The sequence below is a fragment of the Colias croceus genome, chromosome 5, assembly GCF_905220415.1.
Source record: "Colias croceus chromosome 5, ilColCroc2.1".
Classification (NCBI taxonomy): Eukaryota; Metazoa; Arthropoda; class Insecta; order Lepidoptera; family Pieridae; genus Colias; species Colias croceus.
Genome location: NC_059541.1, coordinates 8716673 through 8743444, shown reverse-complemented (window position 1 = coordinate 8743444; position 26772 = coordinate 8716673). Strand labels below are relative to the sequence as shown.

Genomic DNA, 26772 nt, shown 5'->3' with positions numbered 1-26772 from the left:
TAGCCAGAAGGGCTTCTACATTTTAACGCGGACGCGGGGGTGAACTGAAGGTTCACCCTGGTAGCGACATGCACAAGGGCGTCGATTGTGGTAGCTAACAGAGATAACAAGGATAAAAATTTTTGATTTGATGGTTCTCAAATATTTATTACTAACTGAATTTTTTTTGTTCAATCTCAAGATAATTACCTAAATTATTCGAAAAAATATTTGTCCTACAAAATCTATGGTTTGTTCAAAGAGTCCCCCTTTCCAAAGTGTATCGATAACGAGGTCATCATAAATGATTACTAACAAGCTGATTTTTTTGTTTTCACTTTGTTAATGTTTATATAATTCAACAGACATATTGTCCTACAAATTGCGTTTTAAATATTTGAGAACCATCAAATCAAAAAATTTTATCCTTGTTATCTCTGTTAGCTACCACAATCGAGAGTTTCGTACACGAAATTATTCGGTGTCTCATCAAAATAAAGCTACAAACGGAAAATCAGTTTGATAGTAGTCACTTGCAAAAATGGGCGATGTATCCTGAACTATATTTGACATATCGGCTTCTTCCCGTGGTGGTGGTTTTAGGAGCGCAATTAAACAAACATACCTAAACATGAGCAAAACATAACTATAACTTTTCTGTTTACTCTCTTAATATAATTTTGATGAAATCCTGACTGAATGAATGAATTAGCACATTAGCTGGGAACAACCAATATTAAAAAAATAAAGTTCACTCAGATAAATTCCAGATACACATACAAACAGTTTTTCAGTCTATCGCATCGGTTCAAATAGTCAACTAGGTACTAGCTTTCCGTTCGCTACTTCGCCGGCTTTGTCTAAAACCAAATGAATTATATACTAAAACCATTACGAGAATAACTCTATCTATTCTACTTCTGGGTACTGCTGATCGAAATGAGTTATTATTACTAATAGGTACCTTAATATTATGATATTCTTATAAATATCACAATATTATGGTATTAGTCCTTATGGACTTATGAGCTTTTTTGTGTCAAAATATCTGGTACAGAGGTGTTTTGGTGTTTTGTTGTTACACATAATTCAAAACATAAACGTTTGCAATGTGCAATCTTAATTTCATTTAAATTATGGTGAAAAGAAGTTTATACCTGTCGATTAGCATAATCTTTATCGACTTTTAAATCTGCTTATGTTCATGAAAAGGTAAGGTAAGGTTAAGAAATGAAAACCAAAGAATTCGTTTCATAATTTAATAAATTTCTCAATATAAGAATATGTCCGATTCCATCTATATAATACAAAGCATTTCAAAAAGAGTGGCACGGTAATAATAACTACATAAAACAACCTTTTGTATCTCTAGTGTACTTCAACAACGCCAAAACGTCACAGCATTTCATTAAAAAATACCAATATACGACCTCCTCACACATGTTATTTACATTAAATTACGTTGTAAAAAAAGATGTTTGCTAAATAAAAACCCTAGGAACCTGCAGTTTACGCAACTGAGATCGCGTATTGCACTTCGCTTCAAATGATTTATTTACACAAGTCAAAGTAAATAGGTATTTATTATATACAAATAATTGTATGTTCCTTGTAGCAAACATTAAACGCACGAAGTCACAAAGATACCCAAGGTTGAAAGGAATATGCCTTTTTAAAATAAATACTATTAATGGTGTATATACAATGCGATGCCATGTTGTCTGCGTGTGTTGTGTATGTAATTTTGGATCGAAAACAATGGCAGTATCAAAAGGAAAGTGTTAAAAAACGTTGGTTTATGAGATTCTATGTGAAACGGGGGATTCTAGATGGAATAGACAAGGCCTACAGGTGATTTATTAACGATTTCGCACCAATAAAATTGCTTGTAGGTTGAGAGCTTATAAAAGCGTTTGAAACATGTTTCGCGTGCACAACGGAGGGTAATTATAGGTAGAACTATACTCCGTTGTGACGCTTCACGAGATCCCCAGAGTTTAGAGGATCTGGAAGAGTTTCTTCAGCTCGACCATCAGCTGCCAGTCCGTCTTGATGAGGTCGTCTCTGAAGTAATCCTTGCACGCGTCAATGCTGGCACGCGAGATCTGTAACAATGAGATAGTTTATTTTCATATACCTACATTTACATATATTACATTTACATGTATTGGGTAGGTAAGTTTTCACTGAGATTATTATCTTTATAAACATAATTGATGACATATTATTGATACATCAATATTGTGTAATTTTAGAAATCACTGTATTCTATGAAAATAAATGTAGGTAGAGTAGTTCACTTAATTCAGTTATTGTCATCATGAAACATTGTAACTTGTATCGATGAGATAATATTTAACGCAAAGGATCAAGTAGACATCCCTTACTTTATAAGAGACAACGCGACTTTACTAAGTGAATGCAGTCTTATTTTTTGATAAAGAGATATATAATTGGTTAAAGAATTCGAATATTCGAACAAAACCAACATTAAAATCAAGTAGCTAAATTAAATCAAATCTTAAATTTCCAGTAATTCCCCTAATCTAATTCATTCCAAATTTATCTCCCGCGAAATATACTACAAAATTAAACCAATATGTCTGACAACAGCCTTCACTGCAGCCTTCGTCTAAAAATGGAAACGATGAATGTACACGGGCTTCATTCAGCTCGACCCAGTTTTGGCGCATCGATTCAGCTTTCTGGGCCTGAATGGTATGACGTCATACGGAAAATAGATCAGGTTGTGCAAGCGAGAAAGTGGGTCACGGGGCTAGCCTCGCCCCGTGCACCCCGGGCCGCCCGAGCCCCCGGGGCCCGCGTCATTGAAGCAATTGGGGTAATCGCGTTAGCTTGAAAGCTTTACAAGGTTTTCTGCGCGCACTTTGCTGGTTGAATTAGAACCAATTCATACAGCTTTTTGCTGTTGCAACAGAAGTGAAAAAACCTTTAATTGGGTTGGATTAAACCAACTATGACTCTGGTTGTAATAGGATTTAAGAGAATTAATCGAATACTAGGCAATTGCTTTTGTTGTTATTGCAATATGAACTTCCAAACCGGGAAACTAAACAATCGACGTTTTGAAAATATTATACACAATTTGGTATGCACAGTTTGGTGACTTAGAAATAAAAAAAAAAAAAGTTAAAAGCTAAAAGTAAAGTTTAAAGTTACTCTTAGTTAAAAGATTTCTTGCTCTTACTGAATCTATAGTTCATCAATCATCATCATAGATCTTACATCCAAATAAGTAATAATCGATACCTGCGGATTTACTTAAACCTAACTATTTAAATTATATGTTAATTAAGAACGACACAAAAGGGAATAAATTCCAACAAGAGTAAATCTATGAATGCATAATACATATTGACCATAATCAGTATGCAGTGTCTAATCCTATCACTACAATATATTATATACAGTAGCAGTAATTACATCTTATTGAATACATTATTTCAATTCAAGACAATTGTAATTAATCATTAAAACAGCTATTGCATAAGGAAGAGTTGTCTGCGAATACCAAAACGTCTATACAATAAAGTTATAAATGTTTGTGTGAATTGATAACAAGATATTTATTACACACACGGCTATTAACGACTCTGGTCGTTAACTTAATTTAGCTACAATACAAGCGCAATCTAGTATTGTCATCAATGAAATTGCCATGCGAATATATCAATGGAGCTTCTAGAATGAGATGTGACCCGGCCGTTGTGGCTGTGTGCAATGAATGCGTTCGTATATATCACGAGCGATGTAAAAGAGATCTTAACAGTACAAACATAAGAGTCAGAATGTTGTTCGTTATGAGAATATCGACCTGAATGAAGCTGTAACGTAGGTATGACCTAATAAGTTACCATCATTAGCTGTTTACCTTTAACGTGGATTACTTTTAGGGTGTGGAGCGAACGCTGAATGGAAATGAACAACGATTAAGGCGTGGGGCCTCGGCTATTTCTAATGTTATTATTGTTTGACGTAGGTACCTACATGAGAACGTTTTCATTTTCATATAATTACAAATGATTTTATGATTTGTTTCGTTATACTCGGTGGTTTCGTGATGTTAATTTTCTAATGACTTAATTACTTAGGGAGTAACACAAACTTTATTGAGACGTATGTGTGGCGTTGCTACTTATATTATCTTTATTTTATTATCTGTGGCGTTCCGAAGCGGAGCGCGCTTGGCCGAATTTCGAATGGGATTCGACCGTTAATTTTCACTAGCTAGTTATTACGCAATAGTTAATACGTAGCCATTGTTCTTTGTCTCATTACTTTTGACTTGCTCGGTGGCTCGGTGCTCTGTTAACTAGACTGATTGAAACATGTGTATAGATTTAAATAATGTTGTAACTGAAAGGTATATTAAAGGATTAACACAATCTACCACTTTCATTTACGTGGGTAACAAAACCCCATATTGGTGACCCCGACGTGATCGTCGAAAGCAATCTATACGTTTCACCATCAGTCACCTCGTGTTTTCTTCGCGGCCTGCTTTTCGGTTGAGCACTAATGAGCTCCCGAGAGGTGGTCTACAGAAACTGTTGCTACGCAATTGCAACTTGGCATGCCTGCCTGTTTCTCTGCCTTCACATCTTCACGTCGCTAACTGTCGACCTGCTGTCGACACATTGCTGCGCATATTTGAGTGTGCCGTGCCTGCTTGCTGCCTGCCTGGTGCCACTGCCGGTGCCTGGGTCCAGGCCCCTGCCTACGTGGTGCACGTCCCAGTTGTGTTCAGTGTTTGTGTTATTGTGTGGTGCTTAGCATGAGTAAGAAACAACTTATATTATACATATACATGAAGCTTATGGGTATGGACTTTTAATTATATCAATACTTTATAATTATTAAGTACTTTAAAATAACAATTTCAATATTGCATCTTACTGCCATTATTGACTATTAATTACTTAAAATATAACATATAGAATAATTAGCGGTGCAATAAACTAGCATTGTTTAGTTAAATGCATATTCTTTCTTAAATCTTATGTGTTATCAAATAAACATTGTTAAATATTTGCTTCATATTTGTTAAGACTTACCTGTGTTAAATTTAAAGATATCATGCTTGCTTACTAACTGTTATTATTTCATAATTTCTTGTTATAATTTTAAAACAAATTGTGCATTGTTTGTTTTTGAAAAATTCTATAAATGTAATTATATTGTGTTGTTGTATTGTTCTTATATGGCATGTGTAATATATTTTAACTTTGTGTTTATAATACAATCTTATATTCAAGTTGTAGCTAATTTAAGTATAGAAAAACTTATTTTTAATTTTATTTGATGTTTGTGCATATAAATGTTAGTTTTTAATATTGTTTAGGTTTTTATACAAGCACTACATTTAGTTAGTATTTTGATATTTACAAATAATTGATCATATTTACACCCATCCTTCAACGGTTTCAATTTTTAAGTATTTCTTAATTTCACTCTGTCTATCTGGCTGTTACCATGGCTGATGAGAAAGCTCAAATTGAACAGCTTAAAGCTGATAATGCTGCTTTGCAGTTACAGCTTGCTCAGAGCACTCAAACTTCTCAAATTTATAAAGTTTCCGCCAAAATACCACCATTTTGGCCTCATAAGCCTGCGGTTTGGTTTGCCACAGTGGAAGCACAATTTGAAATAGCTGGCATAGTGACGGACAGCACAAGATATAGTTACCTTGTAGGTCACCTTGACCAAAGGTATGCACAAGAAGTGGAAGATATAATTACCAGGCCTCCGCCAGTCGGCCAACGTTACGAAACTCTAAAAAGAGAACTTGTTAGAAGACTGTCTATGTCGGAGGAAGAGAGAGTGAGACAGCTCATATCAGATGAGGAGCTGGGTGACCGTCGTCCCTCCCAATTCCTCCGGCATCTGCAATCACTAGCTGGGACTGCACTCACAGACGAGGGCATTGTGCGCCAATTGTGGATGCGTCGCTTACCTCAACAGGTACAAGCGATCCTAGCATCGCAACAAGAGCTTGCTCTGGATAAATTGGCAGAGTTAGCTGACAAGGTAGCAGATGTCATTAGCCCAAAGCAGGTTTTCACATCTTCTGCTCCAACTCATTATGAACCTTCAGACTTGGATAAATTGACACAGCGGGTAGAGGAGCTGTCGAGACAGGTTTGTGCTTTATTATCCTCTAGAGAGGATAGAGGACGTGTAGTGACACGTGCTCGATCTTCATCTTCCAGACGGTCACATAGTTCTACACCTTCCCAAGAGAGAGTTTGTTGGTATCACAAGAAATTTAAAAACAAGGCTAACAAGTGCATAAAGCCTTGCAACTGGAAGGCGGAAAACTAGAAAAACAATCAGTAGAGGCGGCATCTGATTGTTTCTCTCCCGGCCGCCGGTTATTTGTCACCGACCCAAATTCTAAGAATAAATTTCTTATTGATACGGGTTCGGATCTATGTTGTTTCCCTCGACGCCTATTAAAGGGTCCACTCTCTTCAGCAGACTATGAACTCAGCGCAGCGAACGGGAGCAACATCAAGACATACGGTAATATTCCCCTCCATCTCAATTTAGGGTTACGCCGGGATTTTCGCTGGAATTTCGTCATCGCCGACGTCAGCATGCCCATCATTGGCTCCGATTTTTTAAGTCATTACAACTTGCTGCCGGACTGCAGACGCAAGCGTTTGATTGATGGAAACACCAGCCTATCTGTGTGTGCTTCAATTGCACAATCTCAGCAGGACAGCGTCAAAGCTGTGTCTTCTACACACTCGCCGTTCGCTGAAGTCCTTGCTGAGTTTCCTGATACAACCCGTCCACCAGGGTTGCCCAGGGTCGTGAAACATGATACAGTCCACTATATAAAGACCACAGAAGGACCACCCGTGTCGTGCCGCCCTCGTCGTTTGGCTCCTCATAAACTGGCTGCTGCAAAGCGAGAGTTCGAGGATATGGTGCAATGCGGTACGGCTCGTCCCTCTAAAAGTTCATGGGCATCTCCTCTGCACATGACAACGAAGAAAGACAACACCTGGCGTCCATGTGGCGATTACCGCGCCCTGAATGCCAGAACTATTCCGGATAGATATCCTGTGCGGCACATTAATGACTTTGCCAACAGTCTTGCTGGAGCTAAGGTTTTCAGCACAGTTGACCTTGTGCGCGCCTATCATCAAATACCAGTATTTGAAGGTGATATTTCGAAGACGGCAATCGTTACGCCGTTTGGCCTCTTCGAATTCCCATTCATGACATTTGGTCTGCGCAACGCGGGACAAACCTTCCAACGTTTTATCGATGAGGTCACACGAGGTCTCGATTTCGTTTTCCCGTACATCGACGACGTGTTGGTATTCTCACCTAATGAAGAACAGCATAAGGAACATCTTCGCATTCTTTTCCGACGCTTTCAGGAATATGGAGTGGTAATAAACCCCTCTAAATGCGTGTTTGGTGTTGGCGAGGTCGTTTTTCTGGGATATCTCATCAATGCCGAAGGCACACGTCCGCCACAAGATCGCATTCAAAATCTGCTGGATTTTCCACCACCAGAAACCGTGCAAGGGATGCGGAGATTTCTTGGGATGATAAACTTCTATCGCCGTTTCATTCCACAAGCTGCACGTTTTCAGGCTCCGTTAATAAGCGCGATAGTGGCTACTAACGGTAAAGGCGCAAAACCTTTCCCTTGGTCTCCTGAGCTGTTGGGTCAATTTGATGCCTGCAAAAAAAGTTTATGCGATGCCACGCTACTTCAGCACCCCATCGCTGGTGCGGCACTTGGGCTTTTCACCGATGCCTCTAGCGTGCATATCGGCGCTTGTCTGCACCAACAAGACAAAGGCGAGTGGGTTCCTCTAGCTTTCTTTAGCAAGAAACTCACTCCGGCACAGTCGCAATGGCCTGCTTACTACAGAGAACTCTTAGCGGTGTACGAAAGCGTACAACACTTCCGCCATATTTTAGAAGTTCAGCACTGTACTATTTTTACAGATCATAAGCCTTTGTTGTACGCGTTCGTACAGCGCCGGGAGAAGCTTCCTCCTTCGCAACTAAACCAGCTGACTTTCATTAGTCAATTCACAACTGACATTAAACACGTTAAGGGTGAGGACAACGTCGTGGCCGATGCTATGTCGCGGATCGATGCCATATCCCTAGATCAGGAATATCAACGCCTGGTAACATCACAAAAATGTGATTCTGAGTTGGCAGACCTTCTTCAGTCTGGTTCTTCCAACCTTAAACTGCAAGAAGTCTCTGTCCCAGGCACTGATATGGCATTGGTTTGCGACATTTCCACGGGAAAATCTCGTCCTTACGTGCCCCCTGACTTGCGACGCATTATTTTCGCCAAACTTCACAATTTAAGCCATCCCAGTGGTAGAGCCACTGTCAGACTCATCACCGAGCGGTACGTCTGGCCTTCGATTAATAAAGACTGCAAGGAGTGGGCACGCACTTGCGAGGCTTGTCAGCGTGCCAAAGTGTCGCGCCACAACTCTCCTCCTCTTGGAGATTTTAATCTTCCACCTGGTCGGTTCCGCCACGTCCATATTGACATTATTGGGCCCTTAACAACATGTGACGGGTACCGATATTGTTTGACGGCAATCGATAGAGTCACCAGGTGGCCAGAGGTCTGGCCAATGCGCACTATAACTGCGGATGAGGTTGTAGAAACCTTCACAAGGGAATGGGTGTCACGTTTCGGTGTCCCTTACATCATCACGACGGATCAAGGAACTCAATTTGAGTCCGATCTCTTTCGTCGACTGATGCAGCGATTTGCCACCGAACGCTTCAGAACAACAGCGTACCATCCTTGCGCTAACGGCATGATTGAGCGAGTTCACCGGCAACTTAAGGCCTCTCTTATGTGCCACAGTGACACATGGGTCCGCTCTCTACCGTTAGTTCTTTTAGGTATGCGAGCCGCGTTTAAGGAAGATATAGGAGCCACTGCAGCCGAAATGCTGTATGGCGAAACTCTGCGTCTTCCTGGCGAGCTTCTGGTGCCAGCTGCCGATACTGCCACCATATTTGATGCTGCTGATTTTGTTTCACAATTAAAACAAAGAATGGCTAATTTACGTCCAATCGCAGCCTCTCGTCACTCACAAACTCCTAGTTTCGTTTTCAAAGACATGAAAACAACTTCACATGTCTTTCTACGAGATGACAGCGTAAGACGCCCCTTGCAACCGCCTTACACGGGTCCATTCCAGGTAGTTGATCGAGCCAGTGATGGCAAGACGATTACTCTGGAAATAAAGGGCAAACGCACAACCGTCAGCATCAACCGCGTGAAACCGGCATACATAGAATCTGCACCACTGGAGCAACCTGCCGAAATACCTACAGCAAGAAATTCTTTTCAATCACCTCCGCAACTTCCCGCGCCCATTCCATCTTCCCAACCTTATGTCACACGGTCAGGTAGACGAGTGAAATTTAAGCATCCATAAAAATTACTTAATTAATTTGTTTATTGCTTATTTTTTATTATTATTTTAATTACTTATATTTTTTTTTTTCACCGTAGCCTATTTCTCTCCGTAGGGGGGTGGTGTGGCGTTGCTACTTATATTATCTTTATTTTATTATCTGTGGCGTTCCGAAGCGGAGCGCGCTTGGCCGAATTTCGAATGGGATTCGACCGTTAATTTTCACTAGCTAGTTATTACGCAATAGTTAATACGTAGCCATTGTTCTTTGTCTCATTACTTTTGACTTGCTCGGTGGCTCGGTGCTCTGTTAACTAGACTGATTGAAACATGTGTATAGATTTAAATAATGTTGTAACTGAAAGGTATATTAAAGGATTAACACAATCTACCACTTTCATTTACGTGGGTAACAAAACCCCATATATGTTTCGAATGTTGCTATGCGTTGTATGTATTATTTTTTCTTTTAAAGTTTTTCGGTACCTATTTATTTCTTTATCAAAACCAATGTCATTTTTAGTGTATGTAGTCCCGTGTCCCCTTTTGTGGGGCAGATGTACTAAACATCTGTTTCACTGATCGATTTTCTTTACGGCCAAGTAGGTGACGTGCAGCCTGTGTCGTGCCAGACCGAGATATTTTTTTATGGTAATCGAACCCAGGTAATCGAACCCAGGGCCTCTCGGTTCTACGTGTGAGCGCTTATGTGAGCGTCCTCAACTACATACTACCAAGGGAAAGTCACTATAAACACGTCTTTTAGAACTACATATTATTATTATTTTTCTAATCTAAATAAAGCTCGAAGTATACCTAGAATACAAGTTGAATATACTAGAAGCTATTTTAAGCGCACCGTTACACGCATCCTGTAATTTTCATCAACTTGAAAATACATGCACCTACATAAACCGCAAACTAAATTATAGTTGAAATTGAAATTCTATTAATAGCTTGGCAACGTTCAAATGACGGACTCAATTTTGTTAAGGTCCAACACGGGGGCGTGGAAGCCTGCCGGTGTGTGGAAAGCGATGACGTCACTCGACAAAATGTAATATAGGCTTCTGGGAAAATTGTCCATTTTATTACCTAGGTGGTTTCATATATTTTAGATTCAATTATGTTACATAAAGCTGTAAAAGGGCGTGTAATTAATGTTTAAAATTATATAAGTTTGTTGTATGAATACATCTATTTTTTGAAATATCATATACATATACCTAGTAATAACATTATTTGGGTAACTAATATTGCAATATAAAAAAAGTTTAAGTAATAAGTACCTATCCGAGAGACAAAACAATACCACAAAGAGTTAAAAACACCGTGCCACACCCATTCACGTAAAATTAAAATTATTAAAAAATTTCACACATCATCTAATATTGAACCAGCATCAATATCTAGGGCATTTATTTATAGACAGAGTACAATATACTAACAGTACCTATATACCAGAACATAGTATACAATATATAGCAGTATACAAACTATATAGTATAGTATATATGTACGAAGGGTTAGCAACTGCATCCGCGAGGCCGGTCCTCTCGACCCACTGACCCGGGACCATTCATGCCGCATTTAGCGATCGTGAATGGAGACCGGCTTAGATAACGTACTGTTATCTAGTTAATGTTATAGGTACCTAAGTTTCGAGGGGGGGACGAATATCCCAAAATTTCGTAGATACATAATTAATTATTTAGAAGTATGTATGTAGTGCGTCAATTCAAACTTTTCAATACTTATTGTATAAGTAATGAAATTTATGAATACTTTAATCTTAATAATATGTATGCCAAATAGAGCCACATTCACACATTATCTACATAATTATTAAAAAATAAATCATAGATATGTAATGGTTTTTTTTTTGTGATACATGATAAAGATCGCGACCCTTGTTGCATTAAATCCTACATAAAGAACATCGTCACATGAACATCTGCACTATTTTACTAGAGGCAAAATTGGTATACAATTTCGCCCAATATCAAAGCGAACCGCACACGTCCCCCGCAAGCTATCTAGGCGCACCACTGTTTGCCTGCAATGCACAAACATCAAACACACGGTGCGTATATAATAACGTATCCGTTCTATTCTCGTGTGCTAATATTTGCTAAAACTACACTAAAGGGACATGTAAATTGCAATCCTAGTAAACGTGTGACACGTGTAGGTTTCACTGCGTGTATGCTGTAGGAGATACTCTATAGCACGTGTAAATAAAATTATGTTAGTGTTTTTCATTTTCGTAAAATCAATTTGTACTAAACTTGGACAGAATATACAAGTACTTATAGCAGAATAAATACCTTTATATAAAATTAATTGGGCCTTGTAATAATATCATAATTGAAGATAAGTATGAGATTTATTTTTGATAACGAAGCCTCGTTACGTTATATTCGAGAAAAAATAATTGTTATTTTTTCATTGTTATAAAGAGACGAGACCCTTTTTGAAAACTGCTTTGTATCCAACTCAAAATTCAATGGGACATAGTGATATTGATCATAACACAAATTAAAACCTACACTTCTAACGTCAATGTTTCAGACTGCTCCAGAAACTTCTACTATCCAAGCGTGACATAATTCAAACCGAAATCTCTTTCATATCTTGCGAAAAAACAATAATATTGAATTCACACAAAACGTTTGCAAATATTTAAGAATAGTTCTCAAATTAGCTCATTAACAGTTGGTAAATGTTAATCCTGTATGCGTGTTCTAATTTATTTAACGCTTTCGCCTTGACTTTGAACACGAAGGTCGCTTCTATTTGTAGCGGTCGCATTCATTTAGATTTTAAGAAATAACCTGATTGAAATATTCATAACTATTTCTAATTTGAATGGCGACATTTCGTTGTTTATGCGGATCTTTTGAAATACTATCAAAATTGTGTTGTTTACTGACTTATGTGATACAACGAGCCTAACTTTTTTTGAGGTATTCATTCAAGTTCGACTGAGTTGACTGACTGACTGACTGAATTAGGTTAATTTTTTAAGCACATAGAGTGCTTAAAAAATTAACCTAATTCAGTTATCTTCTTCGGTCTTCGATCTTTTTCTTTGGAAGAATTCAAGCTAATAAATATTTACTAGTAATAAAGCGCTGCTGTGTGCGCCTATTAAAGAGTATCAAGGCTGATGCAGCAAACGATATTAATTATTTTATAATTGACTTTCTTATGCACTCCTTAGTAAATTTGTACGTGCCTTGTTTTGTATTGTCTTGAAATAATATATAATGCTTCGTGATCGTAAGGGTTTTCTTCTAAAATATTGGTTTCTTTTTCCAGCATACTACCATGGATAAAGCGAAAAATTAAAATCTTCCGATATCCAAATAAACAAACGTAATTTAAACATCAAAAGGGATTATCAATTCGCTCGCACCATACACAATAATAATAACAATAAACAAAACAAACGACGGAACATTAATAGAACTTAAAGACTCTATTTATAATATATCTTTATACATCAAACATTTCTCTCAAGCGACTTTGATGACGAGCGAAATTTTCTTTCCCACACGACTTCGATATAATATATATTAATGTACACCGTTTGTAGTTATTTTGAAATAAATCGAGCCGTGTTACGACGTTCATCGGATATTTCTGAGAGCATTGATTGCTGCGGAAATGAAATCTAGAAAGCAACAACCTACATGTTAGATGTTTATATTCGTTTGAGGGCTTCTTTATGATTAATAGTAATTTATGAATACGTTATATTTTCATACAATTATGGTATACTTTGGCAAAAAATTATGTATTTTAAAACGATTTCAAATCAAGAGTCGATTTGTATGTAATATGTACCTATCATTGTGTGTTTTGCAACATTTTCTGGGTTACCTTTTAACTTACACAATCTTGCATGTTAACAAATAGTTTGTTAATGCATAACAAAATATAGGGAGGGATACCGGATAAAGATGGTTACAATCAAATGTTCGTGCCATATTTGGTATAAATGCACATGTGTGGAAAACAAAAAAAGGGAAAAATATCTTGGAATATAATTTTTAAGAGTTATCCAAACAAATATTCGATTTTCTTCAACATCAACATATGAAACCAAGGTTGTTTTGGTTCGAGCGGACAATTTTGTCGCAATAATAATATTATAACCATAAATTTTTTTCTCAATGAACGTCTCTTTTAGATACATTGTATGAATAATAATTACGTTTCTTATGTTATAACAACGGCTAACACATGTTGCATATAATAAATAAGATCCAATGTCACGGTAGGTCAGTTCGTTCTGGAAAAAACTGGAATGTTCTTATATATCCAGGATCAATTACTTCGCCCTCAACTAATACGGGCGCATCCTAATTGAGTTTTGACAGCTCTTTAAGAGGCTTGCATTTACTGTATGTTATGTATGTTAAATAATTGAAAAAAAATCTCTATACTTAGAATAAAGAGTCTAAGCGCCAATCCAATGTTTAAACTAGTTTTTTATAAAGCTGAGACACAGCTGATTAACTAAATCCATACTTATATTATAAATGCGAAAGTAACTCTGTCTGTCTGTTACTCAATCACGCCTAAACTATTGAACCAATTTGCATGAAATTTGGTATGGAGATATTTTGATACCCGAGAAAGGACATAGGATAGGTTTTATCCCGGAAATCCCACGGGAACGGGAACTATGCGGGTTTTTCTTTGACTGCGCGGGCGAAGCCGCGGGTGGAAAGCTAGTTAGATATGTCGTGGCCATATCGTAGATTTGCTCATTTCATGAAATGGCCAACATAGTTTAAGGCCGTGTACGCGGTCCGTGCGCTGTTTGGCTCAAATATGTGATTTTCCAAACCAGATTGTCCATCAACCACTTATCTTACAAACATATGAATTACTAATAATTTTAGGAAATTTTATTGTCTATATAGTTAGTTAAGAGTTTATTTCAATTAATACAGTATTTGTGAATACCATCAAGATAACTGAGCCGATGATTACTTGATTTCACTTTTAGTGTCAATTTCGAAGCTAAAAATATCTGAAATTGCTGACAGATCTAACACACATTTTTTTTAACTAACTGCTAAAATCCTTATTAAAATAGTTAGTTAAAAGATTTTTTATTTTGGACTCCTAACTTACGAAATTAAAATCCGAACAATGTGAATTTTTTTAGAAATTATAGTCGACAAAATGATTATTTTCACCAAGATATTTGACTTAGTTGAATATAATTTATACATATTGCAATAAAAGAACGTCTTACTTATAAGATAAAATTTAAAAAATCAACTAAGGTACCTCTATTATTTTTCTACAATTTTTTTTAAAGTACTATAAAACACTGCGCGCGACCCGAATAAAATCAGTCGGCAGCAAGCCTTTCCAGAGAGAGGACATGTTGCTCGGCGCTCTCCTGTGGACCTATGCTGTTCATAGTAAAAGGATAGCGCAAGCCGCGATCTATCGTAATAGATCGCGGAGATTTTGACTTGCGTTAAATTGAATAAGCCCTCTTAATCAGATCGTTCAATCGTCAACGTTTCACGATTTGGTCATCGACATTTGGCCAGATCGTATAAAAATATATAGGTTAGGTTAGGTTAGGTTAGACTTTAATAAATAACGCACGAGCCGAGCGAGCAAAGCGAGCGTGCCGCGAAAGCGGCCGGCGAGTGCCAGAAGCGAATCGCTTTTAAAAAAGAAACAAAAATGGTCGCATTTCGTGAAATGGCCATCCACGTTTGGCCAGATCGACGATCTGGCCAAATGTGGATGACCAAATCGTGAAACGTTGACGATTTAACGATCTGGCCAAACTAAATGGGCCATTTCATGAAATGAGCAAATCTACGATATGGCCACGACAGATTTATGAGTATTACGCAGATATTATGGATATTGGATAGAGCAAGAAAATCGGTAGATAATTCTGAATAATCCACTAGGTACAACTAATGACTCTAGATTCCCCTTCCCTTTCGATAAGGGAAAATGTGACAGATACATTTCGTAAATAAGTTTATTATGACTCATTAGCTAAAGCCCGTGGCTTTACTCGCGTGCTACCCGACTATGGTAATTAGTTTCTGTACAAAAGTAAAAAGTATCATGTAGATCCGGTCAGCTAATTTTGTGTGAAAGAGTTGTTTTATCCTTCGATTAAAACATTTCATCGTGCAAAAATTACGATATTAATATTAGTGGAACGCAAAAAATACAATTCACAAACTTCCAACGAACAGACCAATACCAGTATAAGTAAATAAACAATATCAAATTACTAACCGCACACACTTCAAATTCACATGACAAAAACGGATCATAATAATGACTTATAATGGCTATACCTAGGGAGAAAAAATATACTGTGAATAGACACTGCTACTGTAATTAATTTACTATTTTTTGTCTACTTTTTTGCGATGTGTGGTCGTAATAAATATTGTTTGTATCGAACTTTAATATAAACTAGCTGTGTCCCGCGGATTTATCCGCATTGCTACGCTCTTATTGGTTTTAGCGTGATGATAATATATAGATAACTGAAATAATGTTTCAAACCAGTATAGTGCTTGAGATAAGTGCGTTCAACCAAAAATACAACCAACCACTATTATGACGGCAAGTCACCAAACCAGCCACTATTTTAATGGTAAGTCACCAAACTAGTCATTATTATGACGGTAAGTCACTAATCCCGCTACTTTTCAGACGGTATGTCGTTAACTTGGGCACTATTATGACGTTAAATTAGCCCTTGCGTGCCGCCTCCACTTGTTTGTGGTTTATGGTTTATTTCTACATATTTTACCACATTCAACTAGCGACTAACGAGCCACTATTATGACGGTTAGTCGCCAACCCGAGCACTATTCTGACGGTAAGTCACTAACCCGCCCATTATTATGACGGTAAGTCACTAACCTTGCTAACGAGCATGTCGGTCTCGTCGAAGTGCCGACCGAACATCTTGGGCGACTCGCCCGGTATCGGCTCGATCTTGATGCACACCTCCTGCCCCTTGCGAGCTGTTTCCACTTGCTTGTGGTTTATCTCTATGGACGTCACTATGCCGAGTTCAACGAACTGTCAAATGGGATTTCGGTTAAAAAATTGCAATTATAACACTAATTTTAAAGTTAGTAGTTTTTTTAGTTTGTTAGTTTTTACGAAACGTTTGAAGGGATAAAATTTTAAGAATAGGAAAGAAAATATTGAAACGTGATGAGAAAAGACCGGGCATGGTAATATGCTGTCCGCAAACATTGTTGAATGAATGAACACATAATTGATCCATACGTGATCACTACAACATGTTTGAACTATGAATATATTCTATATAAATAAAAATGAATCGACAATTATGTTGATAACCGTAAAATTCGAGAAAGGCTGAACCGATTGCATTAATTCTTTTATTTCTTGAAGTAGGAGTGGTTCTTACGGAGAGAAAACGTAAACATGTACCACGGGCGAAGCCGGGTCGGACCGCTAGTTAAAAAATAAAAAAAAGATAATTACCTCTTTACTAGGCACGCAAATAGGAGTGCCCTCCTTAAGAATGCCGCCTTCTACCATCACACCCGCGACGATCGGGTCGCGAGAGTTGAACACGAATTGTGGTAACACCTGCAAATTAATATCATTCATATAAACGATCCAAAAAACTCATTCCAAACTTTTTTCACATCAACTTTTACGTGTTTATAATTATTGTTTTTAACCTACCGCCAATTCAGTATTACGTTTTTTCCAGAAAAAATCTGCAATTCATATTTTTTTACAAAGTGTTTATAAGATTTATTGCACACACGTTTCTGAAGTGTAGTACTTTGGCAAGATTCAAAGATTCCAAAACCGTCGCCTTACTAACTAAATAATAATAAATAAAATAAAATTTATTTATTTCAGGCCACATAGCCCATGACGTGACGATATTGCCATGACGCGACCTTGAAATTATACTCTCAACGCACCTAAAGAAGTTCAACTTAAAAATAAAAAGAGTGTGTGTACTTATATGTACACGCGTTAGAAGTTATACTTCTTTGGCGTATGGAAAAAATACTAGAATATACAACTTGAACATAGTTACATACCACCTAGGACTAACTTCATGCTGTTAAATTTAGGTGTCGGTGTGCGCGCGCATCGTAAAAATTCACTCTCATCATTTTTCTCCATCGCGCCAAAAGAAGTATAACTTCAAAAAACATTAAAACAAATAAAAATTACCTTCAATTTGCACGGGAACACGGCTATATGTTTAAACTCCTCCCGTTTCTTCTGCTTCAGTTCCTCTCTGTACGCAGTGAACTTGTCGAACAAGTGGTAAATAATATCCGCAGCGAATATCTTCACACCGAGATTGTCAGCTAATTCTTGTGCGTCTCGTTCGATCTGTTTTGGTTTTTAAATATTTTTTTATCGGTATTAATTTATAAGAAGTAACTATTGTAAAATTTAAAAATAATATTTAGAGTGAAATTTTTGTATAAAAGCAATTTTTTTCATACAATATGATAATCTTTTTTTAAAATATAGTCATCAAAAAATATCATATTAGTATTTGGAGGAAAACGTAAATCTTAATATGGAGAGTGATAACTGAGAGTGTGTGATAATAATTGTAAAAATGTGGTAATTGAACACCAAAATTTTTACTAAAGAGTCCTTGTGCAAGTATTTCTATGAAACTCAGATATATTTGACAAACCTTAACATCAAATGCCAATATAGTTGCATACTGCGAGTCGTGTTCCAACATGGCGGACGCTTTCATGACGTCACGCTTCACTACCGGCCCTATCCTGATTGCGGAGTACTGAAATAAAATGCATAAATTATTTAAATTTCCTGCATGTCTCTTGTATCAAAAATATGCATTAATTTCTTCACATTAAAATTGGAAGCAACTTTGTAGTAAGTTTTTTATTGGTAAGTACGTAAACCTTGGAAATAGAATCCTGCTTTGCTGTTGTTATATCCAAAAGGCAATTAAAAAAGGAGTTTCTAGTACGTGTTTATAGAAGTGAAACATCTTTGACAAAATTGAAAGATGCCAAAATCGTCGCTTTTCTCTATGCCGTGACGGTATTGCCATGACGCGACCTTGATATTTTACTCTCAACGCGCCTAAAGAAATTTCACTTAAAAAAAAAACAATAAAAATACAAAAATTAAAAAAAAAACTCACGGGAATCTTGCTGGTCCTAAGGAACTCGAGCAGCGCTTCGAGCGAGCCGAGCGTCGACGCTTGCACGTACACGCCTCGCTCCGACAGCTTGATGGACGACAGCGCGGACTTCAGCTCGCGGGCCACTTCTTCTCTGTACGGGAAAATTCATTATTTATATATTTTTTATACAAAATAGCCAGGCATTTGACTGAACAACTACATAGTATAAAGAGAACAAGTTATCTTTAAACAAAGTTACATCACGCCATTTACATACAAATGGCGTGATGTAACTTTGTGCGTGATGATGCGCAGAGCGCTTGGCCACGCCCCCCGTTCATGAACGTACGCAAGCTTGCCGCACGCACACCACGCCGCTCGGTTACTTCTCATGGACCGTTCTCGTTAGGGGCGCGCCATTACTGTGAGCGGTCGGTGTTTGTTTACACAATTATAGATAGAGCCTATTCACTCTTGCCTTGAATACATTTAAATTGTATTTCTCTGGGAATACGGAAGCGGGTAGGTAGTTTCATTCCCTTGCAGTTAAGTTAATGAATAATTTCTGATAATAATTTTTTAGTTTCTGGGGTGTAATGTTTTATTCTAATACTTTAGAATGTACAAACATTATGGATTTTGATAGTTTCGGTTCCATGCAACTGTATTACAAACTTCAATTTGTATTCTCATGTAATTAGCTTTTTAAATTTTAAATGAGAATCGATGATTCTTTAAACCTAATTTGAAAAATGTTTTTTTTTTGTTAAATTTTCAAATATTTTAACAAACACACAAAGCTAATTGGTCATTTACTCAAACGCAATAAAAAAAACTAGGAGTCTATTGCTTAATTCAATTATCGCGTCATATATTATGTATTTTAAATATAATATTTAGATTACGATAACGACTGTAAAAAAATCACTTACTTCAAAACATCAACTTCGTCTGGCTTCTGCGCGACGAGTAAATTCAAGCCTGCAATAGCTTTCTCCAGCTCTTTAGCTGCGATTTTGACACCTTGAGCTCCCGTCACTTCTTTGTGTTCTATGTATGCGTTCTGCAAAAATATATATTTATTATATTTTATGACGGGAAATCTGAATGTGTGGCAAGAGTAAACTAATGTATTTGTATGGATCTAATTTCTATGACGATTTATAAGCCCTTCTTAGTGAAGTCTCTTTTAGTAAATGTGTTTGAGATATACAACTATTTAATTAAATTTGAGTGTATAAAAATTTCATCTGTATATTCTTTTTACATTCAGCTCATAATTATTTCCATTCAATTGCTTCTGCTTTCCGAATCGGTGGTAAATGTTAAAAATACTTATGTAATGACGATTCGAAAGTGCTACTAAAAGTAGTCTAATTGAATAAATAAATGTTTGAGTTTGTTTGAGTTTGAGTTCACATTAACCATAAAAGCTGCTAATTAGTACATCAATAATAATTCTATTTTATTTTGTCTAAAATAAAAAAAATATTGAAACTAACCTTAACACGCAACTCCTTCATGGGCTGCGGCATGAGTAACGAACGTATCTGCGTAACGATGGGACCGTCCGTACCCGCCAGTATGGCCGTGTCACCCTCGCGTAACGTTCCGTTTATAAGAATCGTATCGATCGTTGTTCCTAGCCCGGGGATCGCTTTCACCTGGAAATAAATAATTATATCTTGAAGAAATTTGCAATTCGTAAATATTATGTTTAATTATAAAATACAGTTGTCTTTAATATGATTTAATATTTCGTCTTATTAAAATGCTGTTTGATTCTTCATTATTGGTCATTTAAGATTGTTTACGTTGAATATGTAATTAAATGTTAAGTTAAAGTTTTGCTTTTCACCCCACCTAGTCCAAATTGAACAAGATTAAAAAATAGTCTATATGTTACTCCGTTAAAATGTAGATACTAGGCTTTCCAACAATAAAGTGGTACCAGTAGTTTTTGCGTTTATTCGGTCTACACAAAAATATAAATCTTCATAATATCACAGTAGTATTAAATCTCACCTCCAACACAATAGCAAGTAGCTGCTGCGAAAACACAAGCCTCTTATGCAAGGGCCCTTCGCAGGCTTGCACGATCATGGCCAGCAAGTTGCCCATACCCTCACCGGTCACCGCAGACGTTGGTACTAGGGACACGTATGTGCGAGGGTCTGGGTTATCGTAGAATAGCGCTGCGTTTAGACCCTGGAAGGGTGAACAAGTGTAAGAAATTATGTTAGCTACAATGTAGTGGTATGTTTTATTTATTTAACATAATATTATAATTTTTGTCCTAAACCTAACTGTTCAAAGGTTAGGTTAATTCCTGCGTGAGGAAAATGCGCAAAGCAAGCTATGCGTTGTATCGACAGTAAGCTCCGCTCTGCGGAGCTATACAACTCGCGATCATCTATAGCATGCAATTCAATATAAAGAATATAGCTTAGTTAAATTAAATTAATTTATTTTTCTCATCACAAATGAATAATCAACACATGATACATTGTTATTTGTTATCTATATATCTTAGCACCAATATTTGTGAGAGACTGATGCCCGCGATAAGTATACAATACTTGTGTTACGGGTCACCAGACCCCCAAGCATTTAACAATCACAGTCATCCATAAGATAAATGTGAACATAAAATGAGTTGAATCTGTTTCCACCAGTGTTGCTATATGCATCAATGAATATGATCGGTGGACATCAAACGCATCCACAGCAACGTAGCATATCACATCTATAGTGGAAAAGCACCCTAAATCCTGTATGACAAAACTGAAGTTCTACAAGATCTTTAAAACATGTTCTGTTAACTTATTTTTAAGTTTTATCATTCTTATCATCACTTGTCATCATATTTGATTATTCAATATTGTGCAATATTTCACCTATAATAATTATGATTCATATTTAATACCGTTGCATGCGTTTTTTGTACAATTCGAAGGTTTACCTGTTCAGCAAACTGTAGAATAACATCCTTGCATCGCTTCTCGAACTCCAACTGCGTGTTTGGTTGTTGCATCTTCAGGATATCCCTAACGTCTTTCCTCTGAGCGCTCTGCCAGTCGTATAAGCGATCGATTTTGTTCAACGCTACTATGAACGGTGTCTTCTTTTGTTTTAACAAGTTGATGGACTCAATTGTTTGGGGTTCCAGCCCGTGCATAATGTCTACAACCTGGAAGAAAAATTTGTTTATTTAAATCACTGTGCCAAATGTGTTTTATATAGTTTTAATATAAGTGAAATACTTTTTTTCTTCTATTATTATCTTCCCATAAAATTAGGTTTATACTTTATTTTTGTCCAAAAGACATAACCTATAAAAATCAAGAAACTTTAGTAATATAAATAGGTATGTCGTGGCCATATCGTAGATTTGCTCATTTCATGAAATGGCCAATTTAGTTTGGCCATCCACGTTTGGCCAGATCGACGATCTGGCCAAACGTGGATGGCCATTTTGTTTCTTTTTTTAAAAGCTATTCGCTTCTGGCACTCGCCGGCCGCTGCTGCGGCACGCTCGCTTTGCTCGCTCGGCTCGTGCGTTGTTTATTAAAGTCTAACCTAACCTAACTGTTTTCTATTGAAAAAACCATTCGCTTCTGGTATTCGCCGGCGTTACCGCGGCACTAACTTAAATGACAATAAACAAGTTCTTAAAATATTCTGAATTTTTTAATGTTTTATGGACTCTCTAAGATATTTTATACGATCTGGCCAAATGTCGATGGCCAAATCGTGAAACGTTGACGATTTAACGATCTGATCTAACTATGTTGGCCATTTCATGAAATGAGCAAATCTACGATATGGCTACGACATATACATCATAAGATTAATACATATATCTGTCAAATATTTTTTAATAAGAAAGAAGACAATACTTACAAGAATAGCAATATCACAAAGAGAAGAGCCTCTATTCCTCAAATTACTGAAGGACTCGTGCCCAGGTGTGTCAATGATCAGCAGCCCTGGTAACTTGAATGCTATTTCGTTCACCTGCAATAGAAAATTACGCTTTCATTAGTATTACACATAAAAATTGACTAATATACTACTTCTAGAAGGAAATTAAGAATTTTAATGATAATATCTATCTTTGGACATAACAGAAAAAGAAACAATTAGCCTGGTATAAAAAATGCAATTATGCAATTTAAATATTATATTTCTCTTGTGCTGATCCCAAGGCTCAATATACTATGCAGTCACCAAAAATATTAATTACAATTCAATTCAAACTTAATGACGGTTCGAAAGTTAGCTGCGAATGCATGTGCGCGCGTCCCTTACCGTCCCGTTGATTGACTGATATCTAAAATTGTTTTCTGCACATCGGATCGTATGATGTTTCGAGCCGCCATTAAGTTTGAAGCAAATAACAATTAAATGCACAACTCACCCCCTTAACATGTTTCGTCTGCTCTTTAATATTCTCAATCGGTACATTAGTAGCACCAATCTGCTGAGTGATACCTCCAGCCTCCCCATCTTGTACGTTTGTCCGTCTCAGTTTGTCCAATATTTTCGTCTTGCCCGTATCTACGTGTCCGAGTACGCACACCACGGCCGCACGCAGCGGATTGTTGACTTTGTTCTTTTCGTTATCTTCGCGGCGTTTCTGAAAGATAAATTAATAATTGTTAATTTAAATTTATATAAAGATCATTAAATAATACTTATAACCAGGTTCAAATGTCATACGGAAATACAACTTCCATTGAACACTGTAACAATTTTTAGCTTCACTATCAAAGAAACAAAAGTAATATTAATTTACCTCCAATCTTTTAAGAATAAGTTCCCGTTTCTTTTGAGCATCAGTCATTTGGTCATCATCGGAATCCTCTTCAGAACTCGAGTCATCGTCTGAACTTCCCTCTTCTTCTGAGCTCTCATCTTCCTATAATAATTATTTATGAGTTAGTTTATTATTGCACAATATTTCATGAAGTTACTTCAAAAATATTTCACAGTAATAATAATAAAAATCTTTACACAACATTATTATATAAAACAAGATTTTCGCGTGCGTTTTCAAAGAAAAATCAGCATAGTACAAGTTCCTGTGTACTCTTTAATCTGGTTTTATTGTATTTCACATAGACAACTATTAAAGTGACAGATCCCGGGTTTAAAGTTAGACTGTCTTTAAATTATTTGTGGTAATACCATTATAGTTTACAGCTTATAAACAAGCAGTACTTACCTCTTTTGGTTTCTGCTCAACTGGTGTGGGTTTCTTGGTTTCTGGCGCAGGCGCTGGCTCTGGTTTGGGCGGTGGAGGAGCTTCATCTTCAGAGGATTCAGCATCCCATGCATCTTTTACAGATTCTGTATCAGATTCCTTCTTCTCTTCAGGTTTTGGAGGTTCCTGTGATTTTTTTTATATATGAGAATTTAGTCTTGGTAAATGAAAAAGATAACTAAGGTATAATAAGGTATAATAACATTATGACAAAGCTACCAAAACATTGCTGAACTATATCTATCGGCATATTTTTACTTATATGTAAAGCTAATGTTTGTAGAGGTAAATTAATTATGGGACAGTACTTACTTGCTTATCAGTGACTTCCACCTCCACTTTTTTCTCTTCTTGTGGAGTAGCAGGTGCTTCTTGTGACATTTGAGTCTTCAGTTTAGCAGGCTTAATCCTAGTTCCTGGCCTTGGTGGTTTCTTCTCTGAACCAATTTCAATACCTTGAGCTTTCAAGGAATCCAGAAGAGCTTGAGCTCTTGCCTTTTCGGCTTTTTGTTTAGGCGTTAGCAGTTTGCCTTCAGCCTTAAGTCTTTCCTTTCTCTCCTTTTCCTTTTGCTTCTTCCTTTCCTTTCTTTCCTTCTCTAACCTAATTGCTTCTAGTCTTTGTCGCTCTCTCTCTTCCTCTTGTTTAATTCTTTCTTCCTCTTCACGTTTCAAACGTTCTTCCTCCTCTTTTACCTTTTTCAATGCTTCTTGCATAGCAGCAATTGTCTTTTTAGTGGGACCTTTTTTACCCTTATCATCTTTTTCGGCCTTATCGCCTTTATCACCCTTTTTCTTCTTCTTACCTTCAACAGGGGCATCTCCCTCAGCTTCTTTCTCTTCTGAAGGTGCTTTGGTTTCCTTTACTTCATCTTCCTTGCTTTCAACTTTTTCAGCAGGTTTAGCAGGTGCTTTTGCTTCTGCAGGTTCTTTCTTATCTTGCTGATTCTTCTTAGCTTCAAGCTTTTTCAACTTTTCCCTTTCTTTCTTTTCTTTTTTCTTCTGTGCAGCTGTCTTGATAGTAATGTCATTTTCATTATCACTTTCTTTTTCCTGGGCATCATTCTCAACTTCAGGTGCAGCTTCTTTTTTGGTTTTCTTTTTAGGTTTTGTTTTTTCTTCAGGTTGTTCTTCTACTTTATTAGGTTCAGGTTCAGGAGCTACTTCTTTTTTTATTCCAGCATATTCCATTTCAAGTTCTGCGAGAACCTTTTCAATGTCTTCATCACTTTCATCCTTTTTTCGTCTTGCTTTTTTTCCTTTCTTTCCTGCAGGCTCTTTCTTATCCTGGTTGGGTTTCTTAGAAGACTTTTGAACTGGTAATTCATCGTCAGAAGAGGGTGGTGCCTCAGGTGCAGATTCTCCAGATTCAACTTGTAATAAAGAGAAAGCACTCTTCTCTTCCTTCTTTTTATTTTTCTTGGACTTAACTTCTACTTCTTCATCTGAATCTTCTGAAATTAAATAATCAGCATTCAGCATTAACTACAGATTGTTTTTCAATACACCAACTGGTATTTTTTTTGTGTTACTGTAATTGCATTATAATAAAAACATTGAAAGAGCTTATCTTACCATCACTACTGATATCAACTTTCTTCTTTTGAGACTTATTTGATATTGATACATTTTTAATATTCTTTGTGACTTCCTTTACATCAGAATCAATAGATTTCCTTTGCTTTGATTTAGCTTTTGGTTTTTCATCTTCACTTTCATCAGATGCAATGACTGCCCTTTAATTAAAACATATATCACTTTAAAATTAAACATAAGAAATCAAGAATATATATTTACAATAATCATGCTCTTTCTATAGGTTTTATCTAGCTAGATCAAAGTTATTCTTTGAATATACATATAACCTCAAACACTTACTTCTTTCCCTTAGTTTGAGCTGGTTTCACATTTTCGATGGTAGTAGTTTCAATATCACTGTCACTGTAATTAATAATATTGCAATAAATAAAATTGAATAGGAGAAAAGTATTCGAAACATATGTGAAAGAAAATTACCCATCTTCAGCTGTCTGGTTCTTCTTGCCTTTTTTTGCTTTACCCATGGCAACAGAAGGTTGTTTTAAGTAACAATCCCTGTAAAATAATGTTCTATTTCCGAATATTTGGTGATTTGTATCATGTGAAACGTAATCACTATACAAATTAGGCTAAGCCGAAATAAACTCTGATCGTCGTGTCGTGTCCGTCCTTTACTTGCCTAACGTCAAACATAAATGTCCGCAGTCGATTGAAATGTGAAGTCTGTCAAATGTCAAAAATATTCTTTTGTCTCATCTGTGATACTAGAGAATTTGCTATGTCCTTGCTTTTAAATCTTAAAAGTTGCATTTGTGTTACCAGTGCAAACTTAGCACCCCATCTATGGAATTTTGGGTCGAAAATGACCTTGATCGTTAGGTCCCCGTTAGGTCCTTTAAGGTCCCACAATTTTTTCGTTAGGTCCCCTTTAGTTTTTTTTTTAATAATTTTTTAAATTTTAGGTATAAAAAAAGTGCACTTTAGCACCCCATCCATAGAATTTTGGGTCAAAAATGACCTTAATCGATAGGTCTCCGTTAGGTCCTATAAGGTCCCACAATTTTTTCGTTAGGTCCCCTTTAGTTTTTTTTTAATAATTTTTTTTTAATTTTAGGTATAAAAAAGTTACACTTTAGCACCCCATCCTTAGCAAAATTGGCGAATTTTATCAAAATCGTATTCTTTACCGTTAGGTCCGTAGAGGCCCATCATTGAAATTGTTAAATTATTTATGTTATTAAAATCTATATATATAAAAGAAAGTCGTGTTAGTTACTCTACTTATAACTCAAGAACGGCTGAACCGATTTAGCTGAAAATTGGCAGGGAGGTAGTTTAGAGCCAGGAGAAGGATATAA

General features: G+C 36.6%; 1 protein-coding gene across 2 annotated transcripts; it reads right to left on the bottom strand.

Annotated features, from left to right (window-relative positions):
* Window positions 1-1224: 1224 nt before the first annotated feature.
* Window positions 1225-26108, bottom strand: LOC123691672 (eukaryotic translation initiation factor 5B). Of its 2 annotated transcripts, none has more exons than XM_045636182.1 (18): window positions 25892-26108; window positions 25754-25816; window positions 25451-25611; window positions 24191-25329; window positions 23840-24004; window positions 23411-23533; window positions 23033-23251; window positions 22516-22629; window positions 21575-21802; window positions 20638-20820; window positions 20115-20276; window positions 19545-19675; window positions 18631-18763; window positions 18151-18258; window positions 17670-17834; window positions 16956-17063; window positions 16359-16520; window positions 1225-2084 (listed from the first exon to the last, which is right to left on the bottom strand). In XM_045636182.1, the coding sequence occupies exons 1-18, from the start codon at window positions 25936-25938 to the stop codon at window positions 1977-1979; spliced, it is 3519 nt and encodes a 1172-aa protein (XP_045492138.1). In that variant the 5' UTR covers window positions 25939-26108; the 3' UTR covers window positions 1225-1976. The 2 variants fall into 2 exon arrangements, with proteins under 2 accessions (XP_045492138.1, XP_045492140.1); XM_045636184.1 differs by having other exon boundaries at window positions 24191-25326.
* Window positions 26109-26772: the final 664 nt, after the last annotated feature.

Coding starts and splice junctions, on each gene's coding strand:
- LOC123691672 (XM_045636182.1), bottom strand. CDS start 25,938: ATGGGTAAAGCAAAAAAAGGCAAGAAGAACCAGACAGCTGAAGATGG. Junction 25,612..25,753: donor GCTCAAACTAAGGGAAAGAA/GTAAGTGTTTGA, acceptor TTTTAATTAAAG/GGCAGTCATTGCATCTGATG. Junction 19,676..20,114: donor TGAAGGAGTTGCGTGTTAAG/GTTAGTTTCAAT, acceptor ATATTTTTGCAG/AACGCATACATAGAACACAA.